Raw genomic sequence first — 26,186 nt, forward strand, 5'->3', positions numbered from 1 at the left:
ACAGTGCAGTGAGTTGATGGTCCGAGCCGGGATGGTAATAATTTCACAAAAAAGGATCACAGGAAATGTGGTTTTACATTCATTTGCCTAAATAAAAATTTCTGACGATTCAAAGTACCCCCTTGCCATGCCACAAAGTCTTCGTGGGGCGCATGAGAGATTTAAGTTGTCATTGTGGTGTATTTTGCTGTGGAATGAAACACGGATCTGGTTTGGTCAAAATATTTAATTAATATTTGTTCGCACACATTAACAAAAATCAGAAATACGGCATTACAATGGGAAATTAAAGAACATGTCAACAAGGGTACTATTGTGTATGTGTATTTGGTGAACAATGCTGACAGCTGTAAGATCTAGACTCCAGGGCATGGCACTTTGACGTGGACGCTGCGGACATGTGCACACAAACTCTCCTCTGCCTCGGGTACATTTCAAACCCTGTGTGGGACAATGAAGTTCTGCTGGAACTAATTGTGTTATTGTGTGTGTAAGAGCTTAGGATGTGTACACGTGTGCAGTGTTCGTGTTGAATGCGTATGCGTGTGTAATTCTGGTTGGAGATATGTACCCGAAGCCTCCTGTGGGTTCTGCCATTTGGGTGATGCCATGAAATCCTCTCTGCACAATGTAGGAGTGTTTCTAGTTTGTATCCCTTCATGCAAAGCTGTACATGGTGTGTGCCATAACACCACAAGTACCAGCAATGTTATCATCACAATCACCTCGTCTGGCTGCATAGTGGGATGTGGGTGTTTCCGCGTGCACGCATGTAAACGTGTTGGCATACGATTAAGAATGTCACATGCACAGTGTGCGTGTGTTACATGCACAGTGTGTGTGTGTGTCACATGCAGTGCGAGTGTGTCACATGCATAGTGTGTGTGTATCACATGCACAGTGTGCGTGTGTTACATGCACAGTGTGTGTGTATCACATGCAGTGCGAGTGTGTCACATGCACAGTGTGCGTGTGTCACATGCACAGTGTGCGTGTGTCACATGCGCAGTGTGTATGTGCGCGTAGGGGTGAGGCCCTAATTACTGAGCTGGCACAGGAGCGCTACTCCGCGGCTGATCCAGTGGGACTCCGGCAGGTCACTGGACAAGGCCATTGCAATGACAAAGTTTGTGGAGTGCCCGGTGGTGGACAGGGTGCCTCTCCGCTCGCTCGTTTTATAAACTGGAGCCAGGTAAGACGGCTTATCGGGAATGTCCACCTTTTTGCAAGGTCTCAGCCACATCTGTGGAAAAGAAAAACAGGCAAGCCAAATGAATAATGCATGTTAAATTGCTCAAATACTTGAATTGTTTAAGTACCATGTATGCCTATTCAGGAGATATAGACGCGAAACATCAAGAAAGTAACGCCATGGAATGGATCACCAAACTCAACGGACAGCTGTAATAGTGTGTCTGTTTCTTTTTGATTGCTGTACGACAGTACCATATGTAACTGAGCATATGATGTATTGCAACTGCTCTTAAAATGCTAAATTCTGTTCAATTTAATCCTTTGTGACTGTATTTACTATACTGCAACGGTTAATAGGAAGAGATATTTTAGCACACATTCTAAACACAATGATTACATAGCACTCATATAGGAGATGGATTTTAAGTGTTTATATGGTGTGTCGAGTTGGAGAACCATTTGTAGTAACGTGATCAATGTACGCAGTGAAGAGACGTTTTACAGATACCGTCTTCATTATGGCGTCAGTTTGAGCATGGGCGAGTATTGGGTTGCTGTAAGAATAATTCAGTCGCCATGACTTACCACTGGCATGGAGTCATAGAGAACCTTTGGGAATGATTCTGCAAGCTTCTTTGTTCTACGGTCCCATCTGGCTCCATCTAGGAAGAGGCCTCGGATGTACACACCTGCAATTAAAGCAGTGCATGTATTGTATTTGTATATAACAGTACAAGGCAATTAAATCAAGATGTAACTCAAGTCAAAGTGAATTAATGTGCAAATACCCATCTCCTGTTAACAGCCCTGAGCCAATAGTGGAAATTCCATATTCCTATGATGGGGGGAGGTCTACCCATAGGACAACGGACTGTTAATTTGCCCACAAAGTGGTTATTGTTTTATCGACCCCAGAGGGATGATCTTTTTTTTTTACAATGGAAGGCATCTGGATAACTCAGGGGGACACCCATGCAGAACGGGGGGAGTGAGAACAAACAAACTTTATTTAGAAAGGTGCCCGAGTCAGGAATTGAACCCCAGCTCTACTTCGTGTGAGGCACAAGCATTGCCACTGCGCCAGCCTGCAAGGGGTGTGTGCTGGAGACGCACCGTCGTCAGGGGCTTGTTTGTACGTCTTGTCATCCATAACCTCAAATTCGAAGCCGAGAAGATCGATGGGGATGGTGTATTTGCGGGAAAAGTTCTGCTGAGCTCCTGTCAAGAACGCTTGTGTGAAGAAAAAACCGGACACCCAGAAGATGTGGGGTGTGCCATTGTCGTACCAGTCCTGGAGCAGAGAGACAAACCCTTGTGTCAACACTCTGCAGCACAACTTACTTGTAAGCCACAGTCCAAAAGCAAATATAATAGGCTGGTCAAATTAATTTAAAATGCTTTAGTTGTAATACATTTTATTGTGTTGAAATTGTAACAGAATAAACTGAGGTACCTGAAGGAATTTCAATCTTGCCAGGAAGTCATTGATGTAACTGCCAAGTGGCTTAAGACTCGGGTAGGATTTCTTCATCCACAGGCTAGGAATCTTCCCTTTGAGAATGCTGCTCACAACCTCCTCCAACTCTGAAGACATTACCACCAGGCCCTAATCCAATACACAGGGACACTTGCGTGAGTAACACATGGGACCCATGCCGCATTATTCATGACACTACTCGGACTGGTGGTGTTTTCTGTTGGAGTACCTTGAGTGCCTTCTGGATATTGACGCAGGACGTGGCAATGGTGCCCAGCAGAGCGTTGAAGCGGCCCATCTCCTGCACCAGCACAGTGTTCATGCTCTGGCTGTAGGTGGTGGGGAATTTACGCATCGATGCCTCGATGTCAAAGCTGCTGGGCAATTTGCCGAGAATGTCGTCGGTGACTTCGTACACCGCCGTATCCGAAGACTTGCCAACCCCACTGGACGTCCGTGACTGGGAAAGGCCAGAAATGAAATCATCACCGTCACCTTTCGGTGCGTCACGTACACGTTCAGTTCATGAAGTTGCCCAAACAATCCAAAACAGGACCACAAAGATTATGGAATTGATAGCGCCGGTTCCGGCTGCCTTCCTGCTCGTCTAGTTTCCTGTGCCTCGACAGCGGTTTGAGATGCAGAATATTAATTACAAAACACACTATTTGCTAAGGGGCCGTTCATAAATGATGTCACACGATGTTGGACGATTTTTGACCCCTTCGTCACACGGCCCCCCCTCAAATATGACGTCACAAAGCTCTGCCCCCCCCCCAAAAAATATATAAAACATACTTCAAATCGCTTTAAACTATTGTCATTGTAGTGCGTATGTAATGTGGCACTGCACTCTGATGTTGTAGGAGAAAACATTTATTAAAAAGTATATTTAATTAAGTAGAACGTGTTGTCTATATTTATTCAAAGTTGCACATTTTGATGTGACGTCACATTTTTAAACCCCCCCCCCCCCCTCGTCACACATCGTCACAAATGTCTGACCCCCCCCCCCCCCCAGGTGCATGACGTCATTTATGGACAGCCCCTAAGCTGGATTATATGAAAAATGCTACCATACCAATTTCATGTTTTGACAGTCGTAACATTGTTTGTATATTGGTTTCACACAAATGTCTTCGGTGACTTTATACGCGAGGGCAAATATGCTTCTGAATTATGGTGAAAATTAGAAGTGGAATTGTTATCAATAAGAGCCATGAGAAATCAGGGAATGGTTCTGTTTAGCTTTGGACCCGCATGTTCACTTGCATGATGCTTAGTTTAGTTCACAAATATAGTGCATTTGCAAGTAATGTACATCTTTAAATGCTAAAAAAAATGGCACCTAACTGTATCTGGATTCTATCCGAAATGTTTGCTTCGACGGTGTGTCCATAAACCACAGTTTGTCAAGTAAATCTGAAAAATTGGGCTGTGATACAAAATTGTGGATAATCCAAATTCAGTGGATATTCGGGATCTGTAACTATGATGTCAAAGGACGCAACATTGTTTCCGCCTCACTTCTCTGATTATCCTGCCAAAAATGTTGTCACATGACATTGGATGACATCATCACTTTCGTTCGCAGAGTAACTGCTTTTATCTGCTTAGTTTGTTGTCCTTCCCCCCCCCACCTCCGATTAGCACGGTTGGCTATGTACGGTGCAAACGAAGTTAAATATACATACAACAAATGTAATTATTACGTGAATATTATCCAACATTCAAAAATGAGATGTGAAATTCAATCTTGATTTGAAGCTTTCGTGACTGCAGGTGGGAAAGCATGGTCTGCTGCTGAGGCAGACTGTTTAAACAGTCTGCCTCAGCAGCAGAAACCATGCTTTCCCACCTGATGACGGACACTTGTGTTGCGCCCGAAATGTCGTGATTTATTTTATTTAATACCTACGTGACTTTATCGAAAGAACCAAAGAGTAGAGATATGAAATTGTCCTTAAAACTCTGAAAACCGAAATGTTACAATCCAAAACTCGTAATTTAAGCATTAGGATGACACTTGATATTTATTTTCACTTGTCCTAAAATGCACTCTGATGATTGCATTGTATTGAGTGTTCGAAGATTTGGGAGTTCATGACATTGTAGCAGGTTTTGTGGTGAAATCCAGCGATTGTGAAATGGCCGTTGGGCACTGACCATACCTGGGTGAGGAGGATGCAGTCAAACAGCTGCTGTGTCTCCGCCTGGTCCTTGGTTATATCGGCATTGGCGTTCATGCTAAACACCTCTGGGTCAGAGTTGATCGGGAGGGATTTGGCGTACTCCAGGTAGCTGTCGTACTGGAAAACACAGTCAGCATTTATATACTTTTTACTCGTTTATTTGTAAACACAACATTGGAACTCTTGCCAAATTAAGTGCAGAACCAAGTTTAATGTGATGGTGTTTGTGTGCAGTCGTTGGTGACGGGGTTGACACCATGTGCTCGCTACACTCGAGCAACAGGAATAATCACGGACAGCTCGTGCATGTGGACCACAGCGGTTACCCAACTCCAATCAGAGGTCTCTCCTGAGACAGCAATGGGCCTGGAGGAAATACTGCTGGTGGCACCCTTGAGGGCCCTGGCAGATACTTTTGTTTACACAGTTTCTGAGCACAGTAGGCCCAAAGGCCCAACACAGCAAGCGGCCAGCAACAAAGAGCGCTGTCATAGTTGTGATAAGTAAGAGTTATTAACACGTTTACAGAATTGATCAATGGTTGGATGTGTGTATGTTGAACTTCTTTCGCAACGCACGTAGAAAATCGTGCTAATCAGAAGTGATAAACGAAACGATGGTAGGAATTGTAAAGTCGAGCAGCACGAGGGAAGAAGCGTAAAGATAAGTGTTGCGTGCTGCAGCAAGGTGGTTTAGTGAGTGGATGAGTGGGTGTGTGAGTGAATGGGTGAGTGACGGAATGAGTGAGTCAGTGAGTGTGTTGTTACGTGCTGCAGCATGTTTGTTGAACACAGCATGCAGGAATGAGACGCGACAGTCGATGCCTGGTGGACCGAGTCCTCAACACGCATGGAGGAATCAAGGAGTGAAGTTCACGGGAACAGCAGTCATGCGAGTAGAGATAGAAGGTTAGCGGTTCTCACGTCGCCATCCGGGGGAGCGTAGTAGTGGCCACTGCTGTCAAACTTGTACTGCTCATTCGCAACGATGTCCTCGCAGTAGAACTTGCTGAGGATGGTGCGCAGTGTGCGGCGGTCCCACTCATCCGTCACACGGCCTCCGTAGTTGCACTCGCCCGTCATGTACCGCAGAGCTTCAAACGGCGTATCCTGCACGTGACAACAGACATTTTCATTGTTGTCGTTGTTGTTCTTCGTGGCTCTAGCAGGATGCTAAATGCAATGAGCAAGAGTTCGACTGCATTTCCTCAATGGTTCTTTCTCAACAAGTAAACTAGGTTTACCGTTTTCCTGTGGCGTTACTTTACGAGCCATAATCGGTGAGGCTGCTCAGAGGCTCCTGGAGGCCCAGGACAGAATGTCACGTAGGGCCTCCTTATTCATTCGTGACAAAAAACGGGCCTGGAAGTGGGACCCTCTTTTTGTTGGGTGAAACCTGGGACAATTGCCCCTTTTCCCCGCCCCTCTGGGTGGCCCTGATAATCGGCACTACAATCATAGAGTCGAGGTCAAGGTCAGCATATCCTTCCTCAAATGAGCTTAGAGTGGTTCTCATCACAATTCGTATGCCTAGTCCCCAGGCACTCACATGGTAATATATGTCAAGTCATGTTGCAGTTGTGTGTCACCTCGTATTGGCACAGGAAGATGTGGAGTTGCTGCACACTGATGCGCAAGTCTGTTTCGTTAAATTCGTAAGGATTGTTCCAGCCCAGAGGTCCAAATTTTCTCCTTTCTTGCGCCAATGCGTGGAAGAATGTAAGGCCAAACAGCAGTTTCTTGAATTCTCCCTGCACACAGACACCAGATATCACTTTGCAGACATCGTCACCAGACGCCATGCAGAGCAAACAACATCATGCATGCTCTTTGGTTCTTTCGGTAAAGTCACGTTGGGTGAGACCTGGGTAAAGTCACGTAGATAGAACAAATAAATAGTTATAACTAGTTAATAACTAGTTATTTTTTCTCTCTACGTGACTTTAACTAACTAGTTAATAACTAGTTATTTTTTCTATCTAGGTGACTTTACCGAAATAACCAGAGTATGAATTCTTGCAGTCACGAAAGCTTCAAATCAAGATTGAACATCATGCATGGTTTGAGAGGCCATGCTAGCGTGAATGTGCTGTTAAACATTTTTTTATTACATATATATAAAGACCAGCAGAAAACATATTTGTGATGTTTTCAGGCTTGGTTATTTAACAATCTTTGTAAATATTAAATGTGGCAAGGCTATGATCTGGGCGTGTGGAACAAGCAGTGCTGGTCATCGTTACTGGTTTGGTGCAGCTGTTGAAGAAGTCTGGGTCAGAGATGGGGTCCATGAGGTAGGAGCGGGTGATGTTCGAGCGGAGTCCCTTTGGTGCCTCATTTGTCATCTTGACTCCGTTTTGTAGTACGGCCACAGGGAAGGTAGCTGATGGGTAGCTTGTCAGCCACAAGCGGAAGTCTGGATGCGTCGTTTCTGGATTCAGCTCCTAAAAACAAAATCGCAGCTCACATCGCAGAGCACTCTTGTCTCTTCACTATGAAATGTTTTTCCTGCAAGATGATAAGAGTTTTGTACATTTGGTATTTGTGCCATTCTTATAGCACAAGGCTATCACGAAGGTACTGTGTTGCACGTACTGTTGTCTGCAGTAGATATACAGCAGGGGTGACATTCATAGTCTTGGTTCTTTCAGGAAATAGAAAATAAAAATAAATTAAAAATAAAAGCAAAAAAGCCACGACGTTTCGATCGCAACACAAGCGGTCTTCATCAGGCGGAGAGAAAGAGGACCGCTTGCGTTGCGATCGAAACGTCGTGGGCTTTTTGCTTTCATTTTTTATTTATTTTTCATTTTTATTTAATTTAATTTTTATTTTCTATCTATGTGACTTTACCGAAAGAACCAAAAATATGAATTCCTGCAGTCACGAAAGTTTTAAGTCAGGGGTGACATTGTTATGTAGTTTCCATCTTCTTGGTTCTTTCAGTAAAGTCACGTAGAAGGGAAGTAATAAAATAATAAAAATAAAACATAATAAAATAATTCTCAGTGAGAAATAAAACATAATAAAATAATTCTCAGTGAGAATTATTTTATTATGTTTTATTTTTTATTATTTTATTACTTCCCTTCTACGTGACTTTACCGAAAAAACCAAGAAGATGAATCCCTGCAGTCACGAAAGCTTTAAATCGAAATGTAGTTTCCAATTAACTAATTTGTGGTATCATATTTCAAATTCGGCAATTTTAGACCATGACGCCGACACACCGTATGAGACCAGGCTCTAAGGAAAGCTGTCTCTGGTGTGGACGAATCAGTTTCCAGGACAATGCATATATTATCAGAGTGTGTTTTTTGTTTGCATTCTGACCGCAGGTATTGTGGTTAATGTAAACATGAGTCCTTGTAAAAAGGTTTCAGTTTTGTTGCTGGAAAAAAGGGGAAAACCTATTATTATATTTTGGTACTGGCAAAGGAGGCCTCATGATGTAGAAAGTCTATGTGTTAAACCCATTGGCATTTTTTACAGTGAGGGTGAAGTTTAAGGTGAGGATTTCCTGAACAGTAACACAAAAGCTACTCCCACGAAACCACCACATCATCGTGACTAGATGTCCACCTGGACAGCGCATTATTGTACAACGGTGTCAGCCACAATCCAGCAGCAGGTGACACAGGAGCGGGTGGGCGGGCGCTTAGCTACGCAGCGTGAGTGAGCAGTGTTGATTGTCGATACCTCGCAGATGCTGTCCAGTGTGGTCATCCAGGAGGTGGCCAGATGACAGTTCTGCAGCACCACCCAGGAGCCGTCCCTTACCGCTTGCTCCAGCATGCGTTTGGCAATCGGGCCCTGGCCTTGACCCAGGGACAGGGAGCTCATCTTGGAACCACCAAACCCCTGTGGGCACAGAGTAGCAGCTACACGTCACCACCATCACTCGCATGTTCCACACAGAACCGATTTTCGTGCTCCCTCAGGGCTTTGTGCCAAGACGTATTTGTATTTGTCATGGGTTATAACTAGTGTCTGCATGCCAGTGGATAAGAGTAACTGATTTTGACAGCAACAGCATATAACATTACAGTAGCCGTGCATAATTTAACGAGCAGCCTACAGGTCCTTCGGATATTACTATCCGCCCACCCGCAAAACCTTTGTGGAATAAATATACAATTTGTGAGGATGACGGTGCAGGATCTACGCCCAGGGTGGAGATTGGGTGGGTAAGAGGTGTGACGTCAGCGAAATGCACGTATCGACGCTGTGGGATGTAGGTGATGCCATCGCGCATATGTGCACTTGCGTGCCAGCCAGGCACACAGGAATCCAGGCAGGAAGCCAGCAACATTTTTCTAATATATAGTAAGTCCTCGTTTAACGCGGTAGATGAGTTCCTGAAAACTGCTGCGTTCAGCAAAAAAAAATTCCCCATAAATAATGAAATAATAAAGTTTGCCGCGCGGTAAGATGGCAGGACAAATAACTGATGCTATTCCGCCGCTTGACTATATCATTCCGCGTACTACATCACACACTGCTCAGCCTTGCAGCTCAAGAAGGTAGTTCATTGTCGACAGCTCAGAAATCGCGTTATAATGGGCAACTTCCGCGTTATAATGGCGTGTTCAGCGTTGTGCGCAAAGTGTTCCGTAGCGGAAGAACCGCGTCATAGTGTGAACACGTGTTAAGCGAGGACTTACCATGGTATGATATGATTTAATATCGATTTGTGTTTATGCACTGCTTTCGATTTCTCGTGTAAAGTGGTTGTCATGGTTCGTTCCAGCAGACCACCCTGGTCAATACTGCAGGTTGGACTAACCACCAATATACACGCCATCTGCTCACAGTGGACGTTAAAGATCCCGGGACATCATTCGAAAGCGTAGGCCACTGTGTCGCAGAGTTACGGGCCATATTTGCCAAACCCAAAAAGTGTATCCATAAATTACTCAACCGGGAAAAACCACAAAGCAACTTCTCCCCCTCCTGCGAAGCTACTGCAGACTACATGTCTGCGAAACAAATGGCGCCATCCTTCGCGACAGCCTTGCCGCACATGGGAATGGCGCCGATGCCATTTGCGCCCGTGATCGGATTTTATTTCCCGACGACACGGTTCGTTCCCACGCTGGGCACCTGGTCGTCGGCGAACTTGAGCAGAGCCGCCATGGGATCGGCGCCGGGCGACAGCACAAAGAGGAGCGGTGCGCAGCAGTGGCTGTCGGCGAATGCCTTGGCCAGGTCGAATGGAGGAGGCTCAATAAACTCGCGGCCCAAGTTCGACGTCACGAACTCCTGGACCATGGGGATCACCTTGTGGAGGCAGGGGAGCAAGGGGTACGATTATGGACGATCGGTGTATTAGAAAAAAACAGGGGTGGGGGGGGGGTGAGATTTGCGTTACCGGTAATAGCGTGAAAAAAAAGAGTGGTCACTCGTTCGTTTAGAAATATGTGTACCGACGAACTTAAAATGTTCGCCACTGTGGCGTAAGGATTCGCGCACTGGATCTGCAACCTGGAGGTCGCCACTTCGACTGAAATCTCCCGGCGTGGCAGCTGAAACAAGGGGGGGGGGTTGCTTAAAATCCCCCCTCCCCCATGCCCCCCTTGCCTCTGTCCATGCAGGAGTGTAGATGGCTACATCACAGCTGATCAAGCAGGTCACGTGTGGTGGGGTAGACTGTGGGTACGCCCACCTCTTCCAACACGTCCCGGTCAGTGTGGCAGAGTAGACCAAAATATTCTCGACAGCTCCCTCTCATGGAGGTCCTTCCACCAGCAGTGGACACGTGCGAGCAATTGCAGAGCTGCACCTTTACTTTGTAACTGAGAATCGAGGGCAATGACCCACGTGGTGACTTGGGCCTGGGGCTGGTGCGTAAAGACGGACTGCCACTGACCAATTGTCCGCACATAACGTGCGGTTTCAAGGGTGACGCCACTGGGATCGATCACCCGCTCCCAAGTTTTGGAATTGGTAGCCGACTCTGCAAACGATTACTGGCTTGCCCACTGTCACTGAACAAGCCCGATTCACTGTGGTAAGAGCCACAAGTGCTGCTCTCTGTGAAAACGAGATGACGCCCACGACGGACACAACTGCGACAACACGTCACGGGAACCCATGCGCCCCGACGGTCACCTTGTCTGGCCGCAGACAGCGGATGACCAGCATGCGCTGGAAGTGGCCCAGCTTGCCCTGCCAGTCCCCAGGGAACATGGCGTGGTGAGGCTCCTGCACACTCGCCACAACATATTTTCATCCCCGATACACGTACACAGACTCTGTGTGAGACTTAATGAGCCCGGGCGGCGCTGGCACGCTGTACGTGGCTGCCTGCGATCCAGCGCTGTGTGGAGGCAGCAGCAAGGGTTGGTGGATCACCGCACAGATATTGTGAAAATCCCTTCCTGTGGGCGTCGAGGAGGTGCCAGACCCTAGCTCGCCAGGAGAAGGCAGTATTGCAAGTGGACTAATCACCATCTGTTTCTATCTGTACGGGGATAGTTTTTTGTCATCTTGCATGCGTGGGTTTTCTCCAAGTGCTCTGGTTTCCTCATTGATTGGAGAGTCCCAATACAGGACTCTTCTGAAATAGTCATGTGACTCACTATGGTTTTCCTGGATAAATACATCGTTGGATTAAAGTAGATTGATTTTGCTGTAATAAATCATAAAATATGAAATTAAGGTAAGGCCCACCGAGCTAAACAGCTCTTTTTGAAGGGTGACCTACCCATAACAACCGCAATGGTGGTGCTTAACAAGGGATGACGAGGGATCATTAAACAGTTGCTAAGCGCATGTCCAAAGGCCAAAAGGGTCAAGCGGCGAGCAACAAACAGCACGTTCAAGGCTGCATTAGGCAAGAGTTTACACGTTTCTTGAAATTAGCAAGGTTATTGTGAGAGCTTGGGGGGGGGGGGGGGAAGAAAAGAGAAGGGAATGCCAAAACGGAGCCGTGTGAGTGAAGTGGAATGAGGAGCACTGTGACCTGCAATCTCCCCTTTAAATCTCACACTTCACCCCTCCTCCTTCAACTTCACTGGCTGTCCGTTCACTACACCGCTGGCTCTTCATATAGTTGACGCTCATCTTTGAATCTCTTCATGGTCTTGCCCCACCTCATCACCTCGCCTCTCTTATCTCATTCCACGTCCCCTCCTCTCGACCACTTCGTTCCCAATCTTCTCTCTCCCTCTCTGTCTCTCCCTGTCCCTCCTTCTCCCCTGTGTCCAATCCCGTTTTCGGTCCTTCTCCCTCCCTGCATCCCTCCACTGGAATCAACTTGCCCTGTGCATTAGCCAATGCTTCCTCCTTAACCTCCTTCTGTCCCTCTCTTAAAGCTCCACCTCTTCCCTATTGCCCATTCTCTGCCTCTTCCCTCCCCTCGCCCCTCCACTCCTTGCCGTCCCTTCCCTACCCTTTCGTGATCCCATGTGCCCTCTATCGGTGTCATTCATTCACCAATGCTCGTACGCCCATGTCAACTACATCATCCCTTTCTGTCATCGTTTGCAAGCTATGTAATCAAGCACCTTGAGTGAAACCGCTCTATAAATCTAATTTAGATTCGATTAAATTAAGAGTGAACACAGCGTGAATCAGAGACGAAACAGTCAATCTGGTATGGACCAGTCCTCAACATGGAGGGGAAGACTCAACAAGTGAAGTTCACACCTTTCACACCTCCCAATTAGTACAGTTGGCTAAACACGGTGTGAAAGAAGGTCAACATACCCACACACAATGGTAACTATGGCAGTAGCAGTAGAAGAGTGATAAGGAGGTGACTGCCCACACTGGTGAGCAAGTGACTGGAGTGAATTAGTGAGCGATCCACCATCGTTATTGCTGTTCAGCCATATAAGCTAAAACGAGGTTTAACCAAGTCTCTCTATTAGTTGTGAAAATTCTACAAATTTATAACATGTAAACACATTGCCTTGAGGCATCCAGAAATATTAAGACAGTCCAATCAATATATTTACAAGAGTTTGCGTCAATAATATGCATCAATATTAGTTCAAACTACTTAAGTTATGATATGATAGATGCAAACCAAGTATTATTTTTCTTGAGTGCAATATAAATTGCATTATTGCGATCTATGCAACCTAAATAGTAAACATATAAAGATCTTCGGGGAAAAAACCCCCATCAAACGTGCGATGAGCAGCATGCACCAGTGACGGTGCACGTTCGTAGACACCGTTTTGTGTGACAGTGAGCTCACGAATGAAACCAGATGTTCCATCTCAAGGGATGATCTCGGTGAAATACTTCAATGAAGACTATCCATGACAAAACAAATGGTGAATTACTCACGAGTAGATCAATTTTAAAGGTTACTTATACTTCGACAATGACTTACAGCCTTAATCATACGTTTGCATGTACACCCCACATCTCCAGTGTGTAGAGACAGGGGGGGTCTGTGTGTTCACCCACAGGTTTGTCGTACACGTCCTTCCAGCCGTCCTTGAGGCGCATGAATTCCTTGCGGATGCCCTGGAAGGAGGGCAGAGCGTCGAGTCGGCAGATCTCGTCCCACGCTTTGGTAGGCAGCCAGGCGCACGGACTGGAGAATGGGTTGTCCAGGCCAATTCCTCCAGTGAGAAGGAACCTCCACTCCTCTTCATCAATCTGTAGAGCGCACCCACAATCAGCATACGTGGGCTCCTCGTCATCCAGGTATTATAGAATTAAATACATAGGAGGTGACATTCCAGGCGATGGCCCTTCTTCAGAGCACACAGAGGGGCCACAGATGGAGTGAATGAATGTTGGAGACTGCACTGTTACGCCGTATACTCTGAGGGGCCGTGATAGAAAGTAACTTTTCAGAATGTTTCTAGATGAACAGTCTTGAATTGGTATATGAACAGTTACCCTTGAGTAGTGATTAATTAAGAGATGAACCCTTCAAAAATTTAAGACGTATCACGCATAAACTTATGTGAATTAAAAGTTAAATAGTTAAAGTTCCCGGCACATTGAATGCTGAATTGGAATTCTCGGGGAATATCTGTTCCGCCCCCCCTCTCCAAAGTTTATCGGCGAATTGTACCGGGCTCGCATTTCGTCGCAACAGAAACATAAAAATAAATAATTATATGGCATGTGAATATCGTTTAAGTCTTCGCTGTCCCTTTTTACTGAACAATCAAATGTGCGATGGCAGTATTATCAGCAAACTCAGTATCAGTAAATAATGTATTTAATTCATTTGTAAGGGTAAACGTCATCAGCAAATGCACTTATACAATTCACTGACACAATGCACCAGCTAGACGTGAACGAGGAGCAAGGAGCTGCAGATCATGGACAACACGGCGGTGGTAACAGCGTCGTCCTCTTTACAATCACCTCGCGGCAGCACTCACCAGATGTTCGTGTCTCAGCAGGTTGATGGTGAGGCTCAGAGAAAACAGCAACTTATCCTTTTCAAACAAAGAGCGGCAAACGTTTGTGTACAAGGAGTAGGTGAAGTGGTCCTTCAGTGTCTGGAGCCTGTACAGGAGAAATATTGCACGTACATGAATATTGCAGTATGTACTAACTCATTCAAATTAGGCCACATTGGTAGCACATACGTGTATGTGTAAACCTATACACACACACATATGTGTGTGTGTATAGGTTGAGACTGGAGGCAAATTTGAGTGCATCCCAGAGTTCAAGTTTCTTCTGTTTAACTAGCAGAGGACTCAATAGACCAGGGCAGTTTCATTTGCAAGAGTGACCCGGGGCATTAGTCTGCATGTAGGCGGCAATGATTGCCATGATTGGAGTAATTTGCGGGAACATTTTCGAATTTGGCAGATTTGGATCATAACGTCGCCACACAATGGCCTACTCTTGCGAATTACGTCATGGGATCTTTAACGTCCACTGTGCAGCAGACAGCGCCTCGTACTATTACAGTTATCACACCCACTACCAATGTGACTGCTGGATCCGAACTGTGAACCTCAGCGCACTACCGCTTGGTCGCATCACCACCCATGCAGGGAGACCGTCCCACAATGCAGCAGCAGCAGCATTACTGACCGTGTGTCAAGATTGTCAGACTTCTCCGAGTTGTGGATGGACATGGTGAAGAGGGTGATGAACCACCCGAGCGAGTACTGGTACATAGGCTCGATGCTGGCCAGGTCGGCGATGGAGAAGAAGAGGATGGAGGAATGCAGCGCGACGGGGCGGTAGCCAAGTCGTGCGGCATCGATCTGTCGCTCCGTCTCCTCAGCTTTGGACTGCTTCTCGGAAGTCTCGTTGGCTAAAACCTTGGAGGAAGACAGCACCTTGATGGCTGTTTCATCCTCCAAGATGTTCCCCTCTGATGTCGACAGAACCTCCAGAATCTTGTCTTCTATTTCCTTCAGTTGCCTAACAACGAATGGCATTTGTCAGGGCAGTGCTTTACACTTTACATCATACTCTACAACACGGGCTGAATACATTCAATATTCCTGTTGCAGTGTGGCCTGAGAGTCAATGGTGTTTCTTAACAGGCCCTGCTAGAGATATCCTTCACGTGGTGATGAAACACATTCCTTTAGTTTCTCAATGCTGTAAATTCACTGAAGTGACAACTAACTTCTAAATAATTTACTTTACTTCGTGCACTTGTTGGGGAGCAGCCAGAGGCCATCAACTCTTTTCCACTTGAAACGTCAGTGATTTCACAGTTATATAGATATAACTCCTCACTAAACTATGTCACTGAAAGAAGAGAAGATGGTCTCATGAAGAGTGACAATAACTTATTTTTTTCATTGGTGAGAATATTTAGGACCTGGCCTGGGTTATCCAAAAATAGCTTTGAGGGAAACTTCTCCTTAGATTGAAATATAAATAAATGTAAATTAGAGGACATTTTAACTTAACTTGATGAACGCCACTCGGTCGACCATTTCACATGAAATTCTTGAATAAGTAGTGAAAATTAAAAAGGAAGTGAAGACATTTTAAAGTTATTTTCAATTATAGATTTTAGTTTTCAAGTGATATCTTACACATTATCACAGACCTCTTATTTTCTGCACTTTGAAGAATAAGAGATTGCTTTTCCTCTTCCAAATCCGGGCGTTCCTTCGCGACGACGATGCCCAGGAGTTGGTCTTGCATGCCCTCGGGGGTGATCATGAAGTTCAGCAGAGTCACCTGTGGGAGGGAACATCAGAGTCCGTGATTGGCACGTGACAACAGAAAACCCAGGTAGGCCATCTGACACATAATGGCCTTCGCTGATTATCAACCAACCCACCTCGTCTGAGCACATTGTTTGAAACGTGGACCCAATTACAGAATCACTTGTGCCAGCTTGAAATATTCACGACAACCTGCCTACAATCCATTCAGGGTACAACCAGACTAGACTGTATGAACAACTACAGACCATTGAAAGATCTGGACGTAGTGCCATTAGTGAGCTCCTCCCGCAAGTGAGGTTGCTTTGGTTATGTCATAAAACCCTCCTGCCCAAGCTGGTTATATTTGGCCAGACTGGTGTGATACAAAAGGACCTACAGGTTAATGTATTTGTCAAAGGCTGGTATCAGCGGTGTAAATAATTGGTCTCCAAGGAAAAAGCATATTTAGCAAACTCCTGTGCAATTATACAATTAATATTTGCTAGTTCATAGTTTTTAGGCATTCATTTTCAATGACGTGTTATATGGCACGAAAACGAAAAGCAGATTTGCACTCCATTTTTCTGCTTTTCCGGTACATGTTGAGTCACGTGAGTAGCCGACGCAGCACCTTGACAGAGGTCTCCGGCGTGTAGTGGGGGTTGCGTAGCTTCGTCGTGATGTAGAAGCGGAAGTCTTGCGAGTACTCGATGGTGGAGTCTCCAAGACGCATGCACAGCGTTCCGCCCTGCCGGAAGGTTTGCCTCAAGAGCAACGGCTCCAGTATCGGATCCAGCTCCTCACCCACGCCCTCCAACAGCACTGCACAAAGACGAAGATCCCCCATACAGCCTCAAGAAATTGTTTGGGCTAGTGCTGTTCGCGAGTAGCACCTGTGAAAGCCGGCACGGCACACGGGGGTGGGTGGCCAGCACCACCTCCGACCACCTTTGTCTCCCTAGTGATGACATTTACACATTGCACTGGGTACCCATTTGAGGCTGAATCGACCTAGGGGAGGCTCAGGACCAATTCAGATAATCGCCACTTATGTTGGCCGTACTGCACACACTCACACACGCATTCACGCCTTCACACAAAAGACAGAGATCCCCCGTATATCCTTAACAGACTATCAGGGCATATGCTGTTAGCGAGCACCTATAAAGGCAGGCACCGCACACGAGGAGATGGGTGGTGAACACCACGCCCGGCCGCCTTTGTCTCTCCAGTGGCGATGTTTACACACCACACCAGGCACTCATTTGAGGCTGAGTCGACCTCGGGGAGGCCCAAGACCGGTTCAGATAATCGTCACTGGTATTGGCCGTGAGCGGGAATCGAACCCGGGTCGCCAGGTTCGTAGCGCAGCCCGCTAACCACTACACTACCACATTCACACACACATACTTGGCGCTCGAGCTGTCTCAAGTGTATTAGGAGCAGCATGACTTCCCTGCCCACTGTTTCCATTGAGAGTGCGACTCTTGCGATTTTCCCAGTGGCCTTATTCACGAGTCTCCTCCACAGAGGTTGGTGCTGACACCGCAGAGAGCCAACTCTGCTCTGAGTTCATGGGGATCTGTTACACCGTAAAGCGAAGGCGTTAACTGTGCCAGAGAATGCTTACACCTTAGAGCCACACACACCGGGCTGCTGCTAAGCAGCTGAAATAACAATAATGTTTTATTTGTATACAGTATTCTTCATGCTCATCGCATGTCTATGCGCTGTATAATTCGTAGCACCCCCAGATTTCGCACGGAGGCACGGGGAAACACAGACAAGTTGGAAGGCAGACAAAACTGGTGCCAACAATTGCCCCAGATCAGTGAGCCCATATTGGGATGTTTGGCCAACTCCATTCATGAATGTTTATTTATGAAATGATGCCTTCAATATGCCAGACCAACATAAACAATGGAAAATTGTCCCCAAAGTGTGTCAGGTGGAAATAATAGATTTATGTATTTACCCAGAAAAGCCACATTGAGTCCAAAGACACACATTCAGAAGGGTCCTGCATACATTGCGATGTTTGGCCAACGCTAATAACTTTGTGTGCTTCTAGCTCCGAGAGGAGGAAATTAGAGAACTCGGAGGACACCCATGCAGAACAGGGGGAGAGAAAACAAACTCTGCACAGGAAACCCCTGAGAGTCAGGAATCGAATCCTGGTGCTTCTTGCTGTGGAGGGGCTGTGAGCGTGAACTCTGCATGACCACTGTGCTGCCCTGCCACCTCCTACCAGCAGTGAACGCGCAGGTCTTACCGGGAGTTCCAAACTGAATGCAGTTTTCCAGCGTGCGTACGAAGTCCGCGTCACTCAGCTTGATCACGTGCAAGCTGTTCGCCTTCTCCATGTTCTTCACCCACTTGTTGGCCTGACCCTGAGGGTCGATCATTAGAGGCCATCGACGTGCGTTGCTGCGCACATCAAACGCACACGCACGACCCTCCATCAGTGCGCACGCCGCAATCGGCTTCGAACCAAACCGTGCGCCGTGAAAGCTCGAGAGAACAAACGCTCAACGTGCGGCCCAATCCAGAACGTCACACTCGGGAGTTTCAAATGTCCCTCACCTGATGATGATGCCATTGTCGAGAGAGAAGCTGTCAGAGGGAAGGCCGGCAATGGTCCACGCTCGGGTCTTCACCGGGTCCCCCAGCGTCTTCGACAGCGTGAAGTCAACCGAGTACGGGATCTTTTTCAGCCGGCACAGGTCCACCCACTCCGCCACCTGGCTCTACGCGCGTCACGACGCCACCTCGCTCAGCACTCCGCGCCTCGAGCCACCGATCCTGCAAACCGCCCAGGCGGCTGCTCGGCGGTTGAGCTTGCTTGCTCGCAATTGGAAAGTTACGACTTCAAATCACGGTTTGGAATTAACTCAGCCCATCGTACCTCCGGGGTCTCAATAAAACTGAGTATCAATTTGTGGGGAAGTCAGCAGCGGTTGTCCTATTTATAAACACGCCCAAGCCACATAGCATATAAGTGTAGAGGTGTAATTGCGCATGGCTACGGATGTTGGGGTGTGATTATGCATGGCCACGGATGGCCAACAAACACAAGGGGCGGGGTTACGGCCGTACACAAGGGTGGCGCTCGCACCGACGTCCGCATGTGCATCCCCCACGGGCCCCCCCTCGGGGGCGAGTCCTATAAAAGGCGATGAGCTCGAGGGCTCGAGGTCGGGGCTCAGCTTTAACCAGAGAAGAAGGAAGACCTGCTAGAATAGGCCCCAGAGCTCCCCTGGCTCGCTGTCCTTATAAGGGCCGACCAGGGCAAGCCGGTGGCGTGGCCCCGAGAGCCCAGACTAAGCTGGTCTGGTGACTCAGGGTGCCGGGATCCCAGCTTAACCAGGCTGGGACAGATAGCCTCCCCTAGCCCCGTAGTGGAGGAATTGGCATAGGTTAGAGGGGTTAGCTGTCGTGCAATCCCTGTAGCCAAGTGACCTGTAATTACTGTGTTGGTGTAATAAACAAGTGTGCCTCCGATCCTGTCGTCAAGCCTCCCATATACTTACTACATAAGTATAACCACACCTCAACACTATATATAAAGAGTAGGCATGCGTATGTTATAGACAACAAGATGCAGATAGAGAAAAAAATTTAGTTCTTGAACAGGGGCAGGCAGGTTGTCAACAGCATGGATGGCTGGGGGGAAGGCAGTTCCAGACCATAGGGACAGCAGAGAATAATGAGCATAAAGGTTGACTGGGAGCTTCAACTGGAAGCCTTGGTTGCTGGAGCAGAGATTGCGTGAAGGAGGGTAGAGTGAGCAAATATGGGAGAGGTAGGCAGGGTGGGGTCCATGGAGGATCGATTATGGTTGACAAAGGAATTTGAAACTTGAATCAGATTTTGTAGAGACACAGCACGAGCAACCAGAAAAGACAAACCCCAACTGGTAGGAACCTCACACGCGTGAGTGATCTACAGGCACTGTGGTTTCCTACCACTCATATAAACACTCACTTATGAGTTGGCCAAAAGTGCCAAAATAGGACACAGAACTTGGGCAATTGTTGGTAGTGCCAATTCTGGCTGCATTCCCATTCATCTGTGGTTCCATGCAAAAATTGTGCGCGGCGTTACAAATTAAAAAAATTTCATAAACGACGCTCTGGATACAAAGCATGATGATTATTGGCTAAAAATCATTTCCTAAGCTACTGTTATCACAGACCTGTCGGAAGCTGGAGATGAAGGCTCCGAGGTAGGCCACAATACCAGATGAGACGAGCGTGTCCCCGGTGAGGTCGTTGTACCGGATTCCCAGAAGTCGAGCAGCCTCCATCCAGCGAGACCTCTCCCCGCCAAGGCCGCCAATCAGCTGCTCCGCACGATCCAGCTTCTTGGTGCACATGTCAACCTGCACGTGCATAACCCAGAAAGGCACCCAGTATGACGCGGAGATCTCGGTCAACACCGCACGTGTTGACCGTTGTCTATCAAATATGCAAGCCTACTGTTCTTTATAGAGTGCTGAGATGTGGTTATATTTATATGCTATGTGGCAGGGGCGAGTCTATAAATAGCACCAGAGGTGTGGACTCGAGTCATGTGACTTGGACTCGAGTCAGACTCGAGTCATGAATTTGATGACTTCAGACTCGACTTGGACTTGCATAACAATGACTTTGTCCCACCTCTGAGGTGTGGACTCGAGTCATGTGACTTGGACTCGAGTCAGACTCGAGTCATGAATTTGATGACTTCAGACTCGACTTGGACTTGCATAACAATGACTTTGTCCCACCTCTGAATAGCACACGTCCAGTTGTTTTAAAACCACTGAGATGCATTTCCTATGATCCGTCACAGACCCGAGTCAGTGGGGGAAATCCCATTCTCGTGGCGGGGGTGAGCAAGTCTGTAGAACAACTAGTGTTGACTTTCCCACAAAGCGGTACTCGTGTCATCGACCCCCTAATTCGCAACCTTGAAACTGTGAGCTGCTCGCTCTTCCACTGAGCCACTCGCTCGTCTACTTGTTATTACTCCGACTAGAACACACACGGCTACGGTGGGTGAGGTTGTTTTGTAAATTCAGCGCTGCGCCTGTTGTGGCCCAAGGCACCTGATTCTCCAAGTCGGCCTTCTTCTGTTTGTTGGCCTCGAGTGTCTGCTGCAGTGCAGCCAGCTTGTCTGCACCTCGCGCAGGGCCTCCTGCTTCTTGCGCAGGCTGCCCATGGCCACCGCCAGCTCTGCCTCCGCGTGGTTCAACTTCACTTTTTTTGGCGCTACTACTTTCGCTACCCTGTTCATGTGCACGTTGAAGAAAAGAACAAAAAATATTCAAATGTTTCCCCCTCATTATATTGCGAACGTACTATCATCGTAACGTCACGAGACAACGGTATTTCCTATTCAGAATGCTCGCAACAAGCAGTGCATCAGCCTGTGTCGAAGTACGGTCCCACGTTTTATACGTCAGGCAGAAAAACATGTTCCTCGCATTCCTATCATCTAAACATATTTTTATTCTCAGAGCCGGAATTCTGGAATCTGAATTGAGTGGATAAGCACCACATATGCAATGCGATGGGGGTTTTATCAGTCTTTAATCATTTCGCTGGCTGGGCTGAGACAACTCAGCTCACTACCCTTAAGAACCCAGTTTAATAATGAGCGACTGAAACCCAGATTTGAACACAGGATCTCAGCAGCGCTGGCTCTGTGCTCTAACATTTCAATATCCCCAAGAGCACCCAGCCACCTCCCATATAACAATAATGACCGTTAATGGAGTTTCAGTGTCCAGCCACACAGACATGAATGTCCATTTTCATTGCTGCTGACGACGTAGGCTCAACCGTTCGCATTGCAATGAGTGCACTCCAAGGTACACCAACTGCAATGAGAGCGCTCACTGTAACGAGCGTACCTTTAGAATTCACAATCAACACAAATCTAAACACGAGCAGAACTCTCACGCTGTGTACCAGATCTGCACATTGTACGTACTTTGGGATTATGTTCTCACAGAAGTGGCACAACAAATAATTGCCTATCTCATGAGATCAATCGTTAGCTTCATTGTGACAATAAATAAACAGACAATATGCATCTTTCACATATCCTGTCCTTCCACATGATAAATAAAAGTGTTTTTTACACATCCCATGAGCCAGACAGCCTTCTGGAAATCCATAATTTGAGCATCGTTGGTTCAGCACAAGCACACTCTGGATCAGTTTCGACATTCAGTGTCTCACCAGAAATCGGCCGTGGTTGAACCAATGCTGGTGAACTGTCAGACCAGAGCCCTCTCTTTTCGATATATCTAACCAGGCGCGCGTATAAGAACCGTGGTACCAGGAGACACGCACTTGTCGTAGGATTCCATGGCGATGACCCATTTGCAGAGCCCCTCGGCAGCGGTGGATGCATTGCGGATCTTGTCCGGGTCAAACTCCAGGTTGGTGATGTACTTGGCGCGGATGGTCTTCATGATGGCGACAGGGATGTTGTCCTTGTCGAAATCGTGCAGTGACTGCAGAAAACTTCATGTCCCCCAGCAGCCTCTTGGCCGGCCCCCATAAGTCCTCCACCATCCTGCCAGAGCCGGAGGGGTCGGGCACGCGGTCCGGCTTGACGCCCTTCAGGATGCTGATGGCCTCCATGACCAGCTTCACGCCGGCCGGGGGGCTCTTCATGGTCTTCACCACCGTGATGTCCTGAGCAGGCGAGACAGCAGGGCTCAATGAGCCACGGAGCAGCAAGGTGTGAACGGCGACGCGCGCGCACGTGTTCCGTACTGGGACATAATCAAAATAATTAATGTACGTTTGTCAGGCACAATTCATCCTTAGATCACAATGTAAGCATGGTGTTCCTGTCCAGATATATGCGGCTTTTGCTCTGTAGCACGGTTATAAGTAAACTCGTTTGAATGATTGTGGACGGAAGCCACTTATTTTAATGACCAAGATCACAAAGGAAGCCGTGAGGGCGGGACATACTCAAGCAGATAAACCGTGGAGAAGAGCAATTTATTTGATAACGTTTGAATGTCATCATTCATTTAATTGAGTTTGAATGCAATGTATCAAAAAAGCCAAAGTGATTTCGTGATGAAATTAGCATTGAGGAGGCGTTCATCTACTGCTCCTAAGTCAGTTGTGGAAATTACACATTCCTATGGCAGGGGCGAGTCTGTATAGGACAACTGTTGAATTACCTACCTTGTGGTACCTAATTTATCGACCTCGGAGGGATGATGGGCTGAATGAATGAACCCAGCTCGCTCTACTGCTGAGCCACCCAGACAGGATTTTGATTCAACCGTAACATAGATTAAACATTTTTTTTGTTTACTCCTCTAATCTAATTTAGATTGATAGAGCACCTTTACTCATGGCACTTGATGATATAGCTTACAAAATGATGACAGCATGCAATAGTTGACAGCGGCGTACAAATAAATGAGTGACAGTGATAGAGTGGTACTTAGGGATCACGAAAGGGAAGGGGAGGGGACTGGAGGGGCGAGGGGAGAGAAGACGAAGGGAATGGGCAAGAGATAATAGGTGAGCTCTAGGAGAGGGGCAGTGTTGAGTCTATGGGCAGGGTTAGTCTATGGGCAGTGTTGAGTCTATGGGCAATGTTGAGTCCTATAGGCAGTGCTGCTAATGTACTGGGGAAGTTTTTTTCCGGTGGAAAAGGGCAGGACACGGGATTGGGCACAGAGAGAATGGCCACTCGGCGCATCTACAAGCGTACCTGCTGCGTGAGCGTGTCCAGGGCCGCGAGAGCTGACCGCAGGATGGGCAAGGCCTCGGCCAGGTCGGCGTCGCACTCATCCTTGATGACCTTGGACGCCATGGCCTGTTCGTTGGCGACGGCCTCGTCGGCCTTGACGATGCGCTCGGTGCGCGACACCTCCTCGGACTCGCGCTCGATCACCGCCATCGTGTTCTCCACCTGGATGCCCGCTTCGAGCAGCTGCGGCTGCAGCGCGGCGAGCTCGGCCTGCATCCCGGCGACCTGCGACGTGGCCGATTCCAGCTTCTCCAGCCCCACCTCGTAGCGGCGCTTCATGCGCATCACCTCCCTGCGGACGCGAGGCGAGCGGGCGGTGAACGTTCGGCGGCGGGGCCCGGCACGCGGAGCTTAAGAGAAGCGTCCCGACGGCCACTCGGGCAACACAAGGGTGACGCTCTCTTATCCCAGAATCATAACGAATCAAACTACCGTCCATCCCGAGAGTGAGAGACGAAAAGCGTGCTCTCTATTCATTCCAAAAGTCAAGTCAAATTTATTTCCTGCTGAAATGAACATTGAGGCAGTGCTCATTTGCTGCTTCCAGCCCTGAGGCAGTGGTGGAAAATACAGTAACTCACAATCGCTTTTTCTCCAGGAGGTCTTTGAAGGTGGAGATGAGCTCCAGGTACGACGTCGGGGTAACGTAATTGTAGCGCTGCTGCTCGGCCTGGAACTTCTGCGACAGGGCGATGGTTGACGTGTGAAAAAGTTTGCACATGTCGATGCAGCTGGCCAGCGTCTCCGCGCTCACCTCCACATCCTCCAGGTAGCGTGTCGCCACTGCCTGCAGCGCGTCTTCTGGCCAGCTCTACGCACGTCAATCAATCACGAGTGACACAGAGGCGCTTTAACACGGAATGATCTCCAGACACACCAGCCTCAACTTGTATAAATGATTAATGAAAACACGCTCGCACAATAACTCGCGACTGTTACGGCTAGAGTTTAGGTAGTTTGCACCTCCTGTTTAGGGCCCTAAGCCAGTGGTGTAAATGTTATATTATTCATTTGACATGAGTATCTCTATTCACCAGACAACTCTGTTGACTTCCCCACAAAGTGGTGCTCATTATATTGACCCTGGAGGGAGGGATGATGGGCTGAGTCAACCCCCAACTAGGATTTAAACTCACAACCTTCCGTTTGATAAATTGTTCGAACTTTGGAAAGACAATTGTTGTTGCCTAACCACCTAAACATCAATTTACAGATGATGCAAAGTGCCCATCAGACATCATCTTTAAGCATGATCATATCCACTGCTGGATGAAGGCCTCCCCAATACTGCCGCCACTTCTCACGTAGCGCCTGTGCGCGAACCGAGTTCATCGCTCCATCTCCCTGGTGGAGGTCCTCTTGGACGCTATGCATTCCTCAGCTACCATGCCAACGGAGTGGCACCCAAACAATGGAATGTGTTCAAGAGAACATCAAGACACGCAGTGGGTTTTTGTTCAACTGGTAAAATTAGAAATAGGTCTGCGGACAATACCGGGATCACTCATTGCGTTATTGCGGCATGGCTCTCAAGGATGTGAACGTGTGGCTGAAGTTCACCTGGAACCAGTCGATGGTGCAGCAGTTGACGAGCGAAGGAAACTTCCTCAGGCGGTTGCGGAAGGCGTCGCCGATTGGACTCATGGCCAGCACCACGTGCAGCTGGTCTCGGCAGCGGTCCACAAACATGTTGAGCAGAGCCAGGGGGCTCCCGTCCGTCTGCTTGTCTTTATCCCGCTGCCGGTCGATCTGGCGCATCTTCTCGCAGATCTCCTGCTTTTCATCCAGCGCAAACAGGTTTGGAATCTCTCCGGAATTCAGCAGGTTGTTAATATCCTCCAGGAACGACTCCTGCTTGATCTGCGTGTCCGTGAACAGGAAGACGCCGTTCTGCTCTCCGTCTGTGGATCGGCGCAGAATGCGCTTGAGGTCCTCGCGCCACTCGTTAGTGGCGTAGCCCTTGCTGATCTCCACCTGGAAGAGCTCGCAGTCCGCCATGTGCGCCGCGAGGCGCGTCAGCGACTGCCGCCCGCTGCCCCCGACGCCCACCAGGAGGGCGTGGCTCCGGGGCTGCTTCAATATGCGCGATATCCGGCACACGTGCTCGATAGCGAAGCGGAAGAGCACCAGGTTCATCGGCTTCTTGCTGAGGTTGTTAAACTCCTCCAGGTGCCCTTCCACCACCAGGCGAAGCCGCTCCACGTCGGACACTTCGACGTACCTCTTGGCGTCGTCTTTGCTGTCGCTGAAGTCGCAGAACATTAGGCTGCGCAGGTCGTCGTCTTCGACCTGCCCATCGCCGTTTGAGTCCAGGTGCTGGAACAGCTGGGTGAAGTCCTCCTTCATGTACGTATGGATGGTTTTCCGAATGAAGGCCACTAGCCACGCCCTGTCTGCATCGTCCACCAGGCGGTCGTAAAACACACGCAGCACCTACTCCGCCAAA

At 47.9% G+C, this 26,186-nt stretch overlaps 1 protein-coding gene across 1 annotated transcript in view; it reads right to left on the reverse strand.

Annotated features, from left to right (window-relative positions):
• Positions 1-214: 214 nt before the first annotated feature.
• The window catches only part of LOC133349765 (dynein axonemal heavy chain 7-like), a 71,226-nt gene continuing 45,254 nt past the window's right edge, over positions 215-26,186 (reverse strand). Inside the window, 27 exon segments of the mRNA XM_061563485.1 lie at positions 215-1,243; positions 1,780-1,883; positions 2,308-2,485; positions 2,648-2,800; positions 2,901-3,131; positions 4,843-4,980; positions 5,787-5,972; positions 6,452-6,613; positions 7,106-7,306; positions 8,562-8,723; positions 9,966-10,142; positions 10,974-11,066; positions 13,284-13,478; positions 14,219-14,345; positions 14,886-15,221; positions 15,865-15,998; positions 16,599-16,789; positions 18,240-18,394; positions 18,551-18,714; positions 20,163-20,348; positions 21,057-21,127; positions 21,130-21,236; positions 22,309-22,481; positions 22,483-22,656; positions 23,702-24,032; positions 24,322-24,551; positions 25,301-26,173. Coding sequence (XP_061419469.1) covers positions 1,037-1,243; positions 1,780-1,883; positions 2,308-2,485; positions 2,648-2,800; positions 2,901-3,131; positions 4,843-4,980; positions 5,787-5,972; positions 6,452-6,613; positions 7,106-7,306; positions 8,562-8,723; positions 9,966-10,142; positions 10,974-11,066; positions 13,284-13,478; positions 14,219-14,345; positions 14,886-15,221; positions 15,865-15,998; positions 16,599-16,789; positions 18,240-18,394; positions 18,551-18,714; positions 20,163-20,348; positions 21,057-21,127; positions 21,130-21,236; positions 22,309-22,481; positions 22,483-22,656; positions 23,702-24,032; positions 24,322-24,551; positions 25,301-26,173 — 5,439 coding nt within the window. The 3' untranslated portion in view covers positions 215-1,036.

Source organism: Lethenteron reissneri, chromosome 31 (genome assembly GCF_015708825.2).
Source record: "Lethenteron reissneri isolate LAM-NWPU_2019-01 chromosome 31, ASM1570882v1, whole genome shotgun sequence".
In the NCBI taxonomy this organism is placed as follows: domain Eukaryota; kingdom Metazoa; phylum Chordata; class Hyperoartia; order Petromyzontiformes; family Petromyzontidae; genus Lethenteron; species Lethenteron reissneri.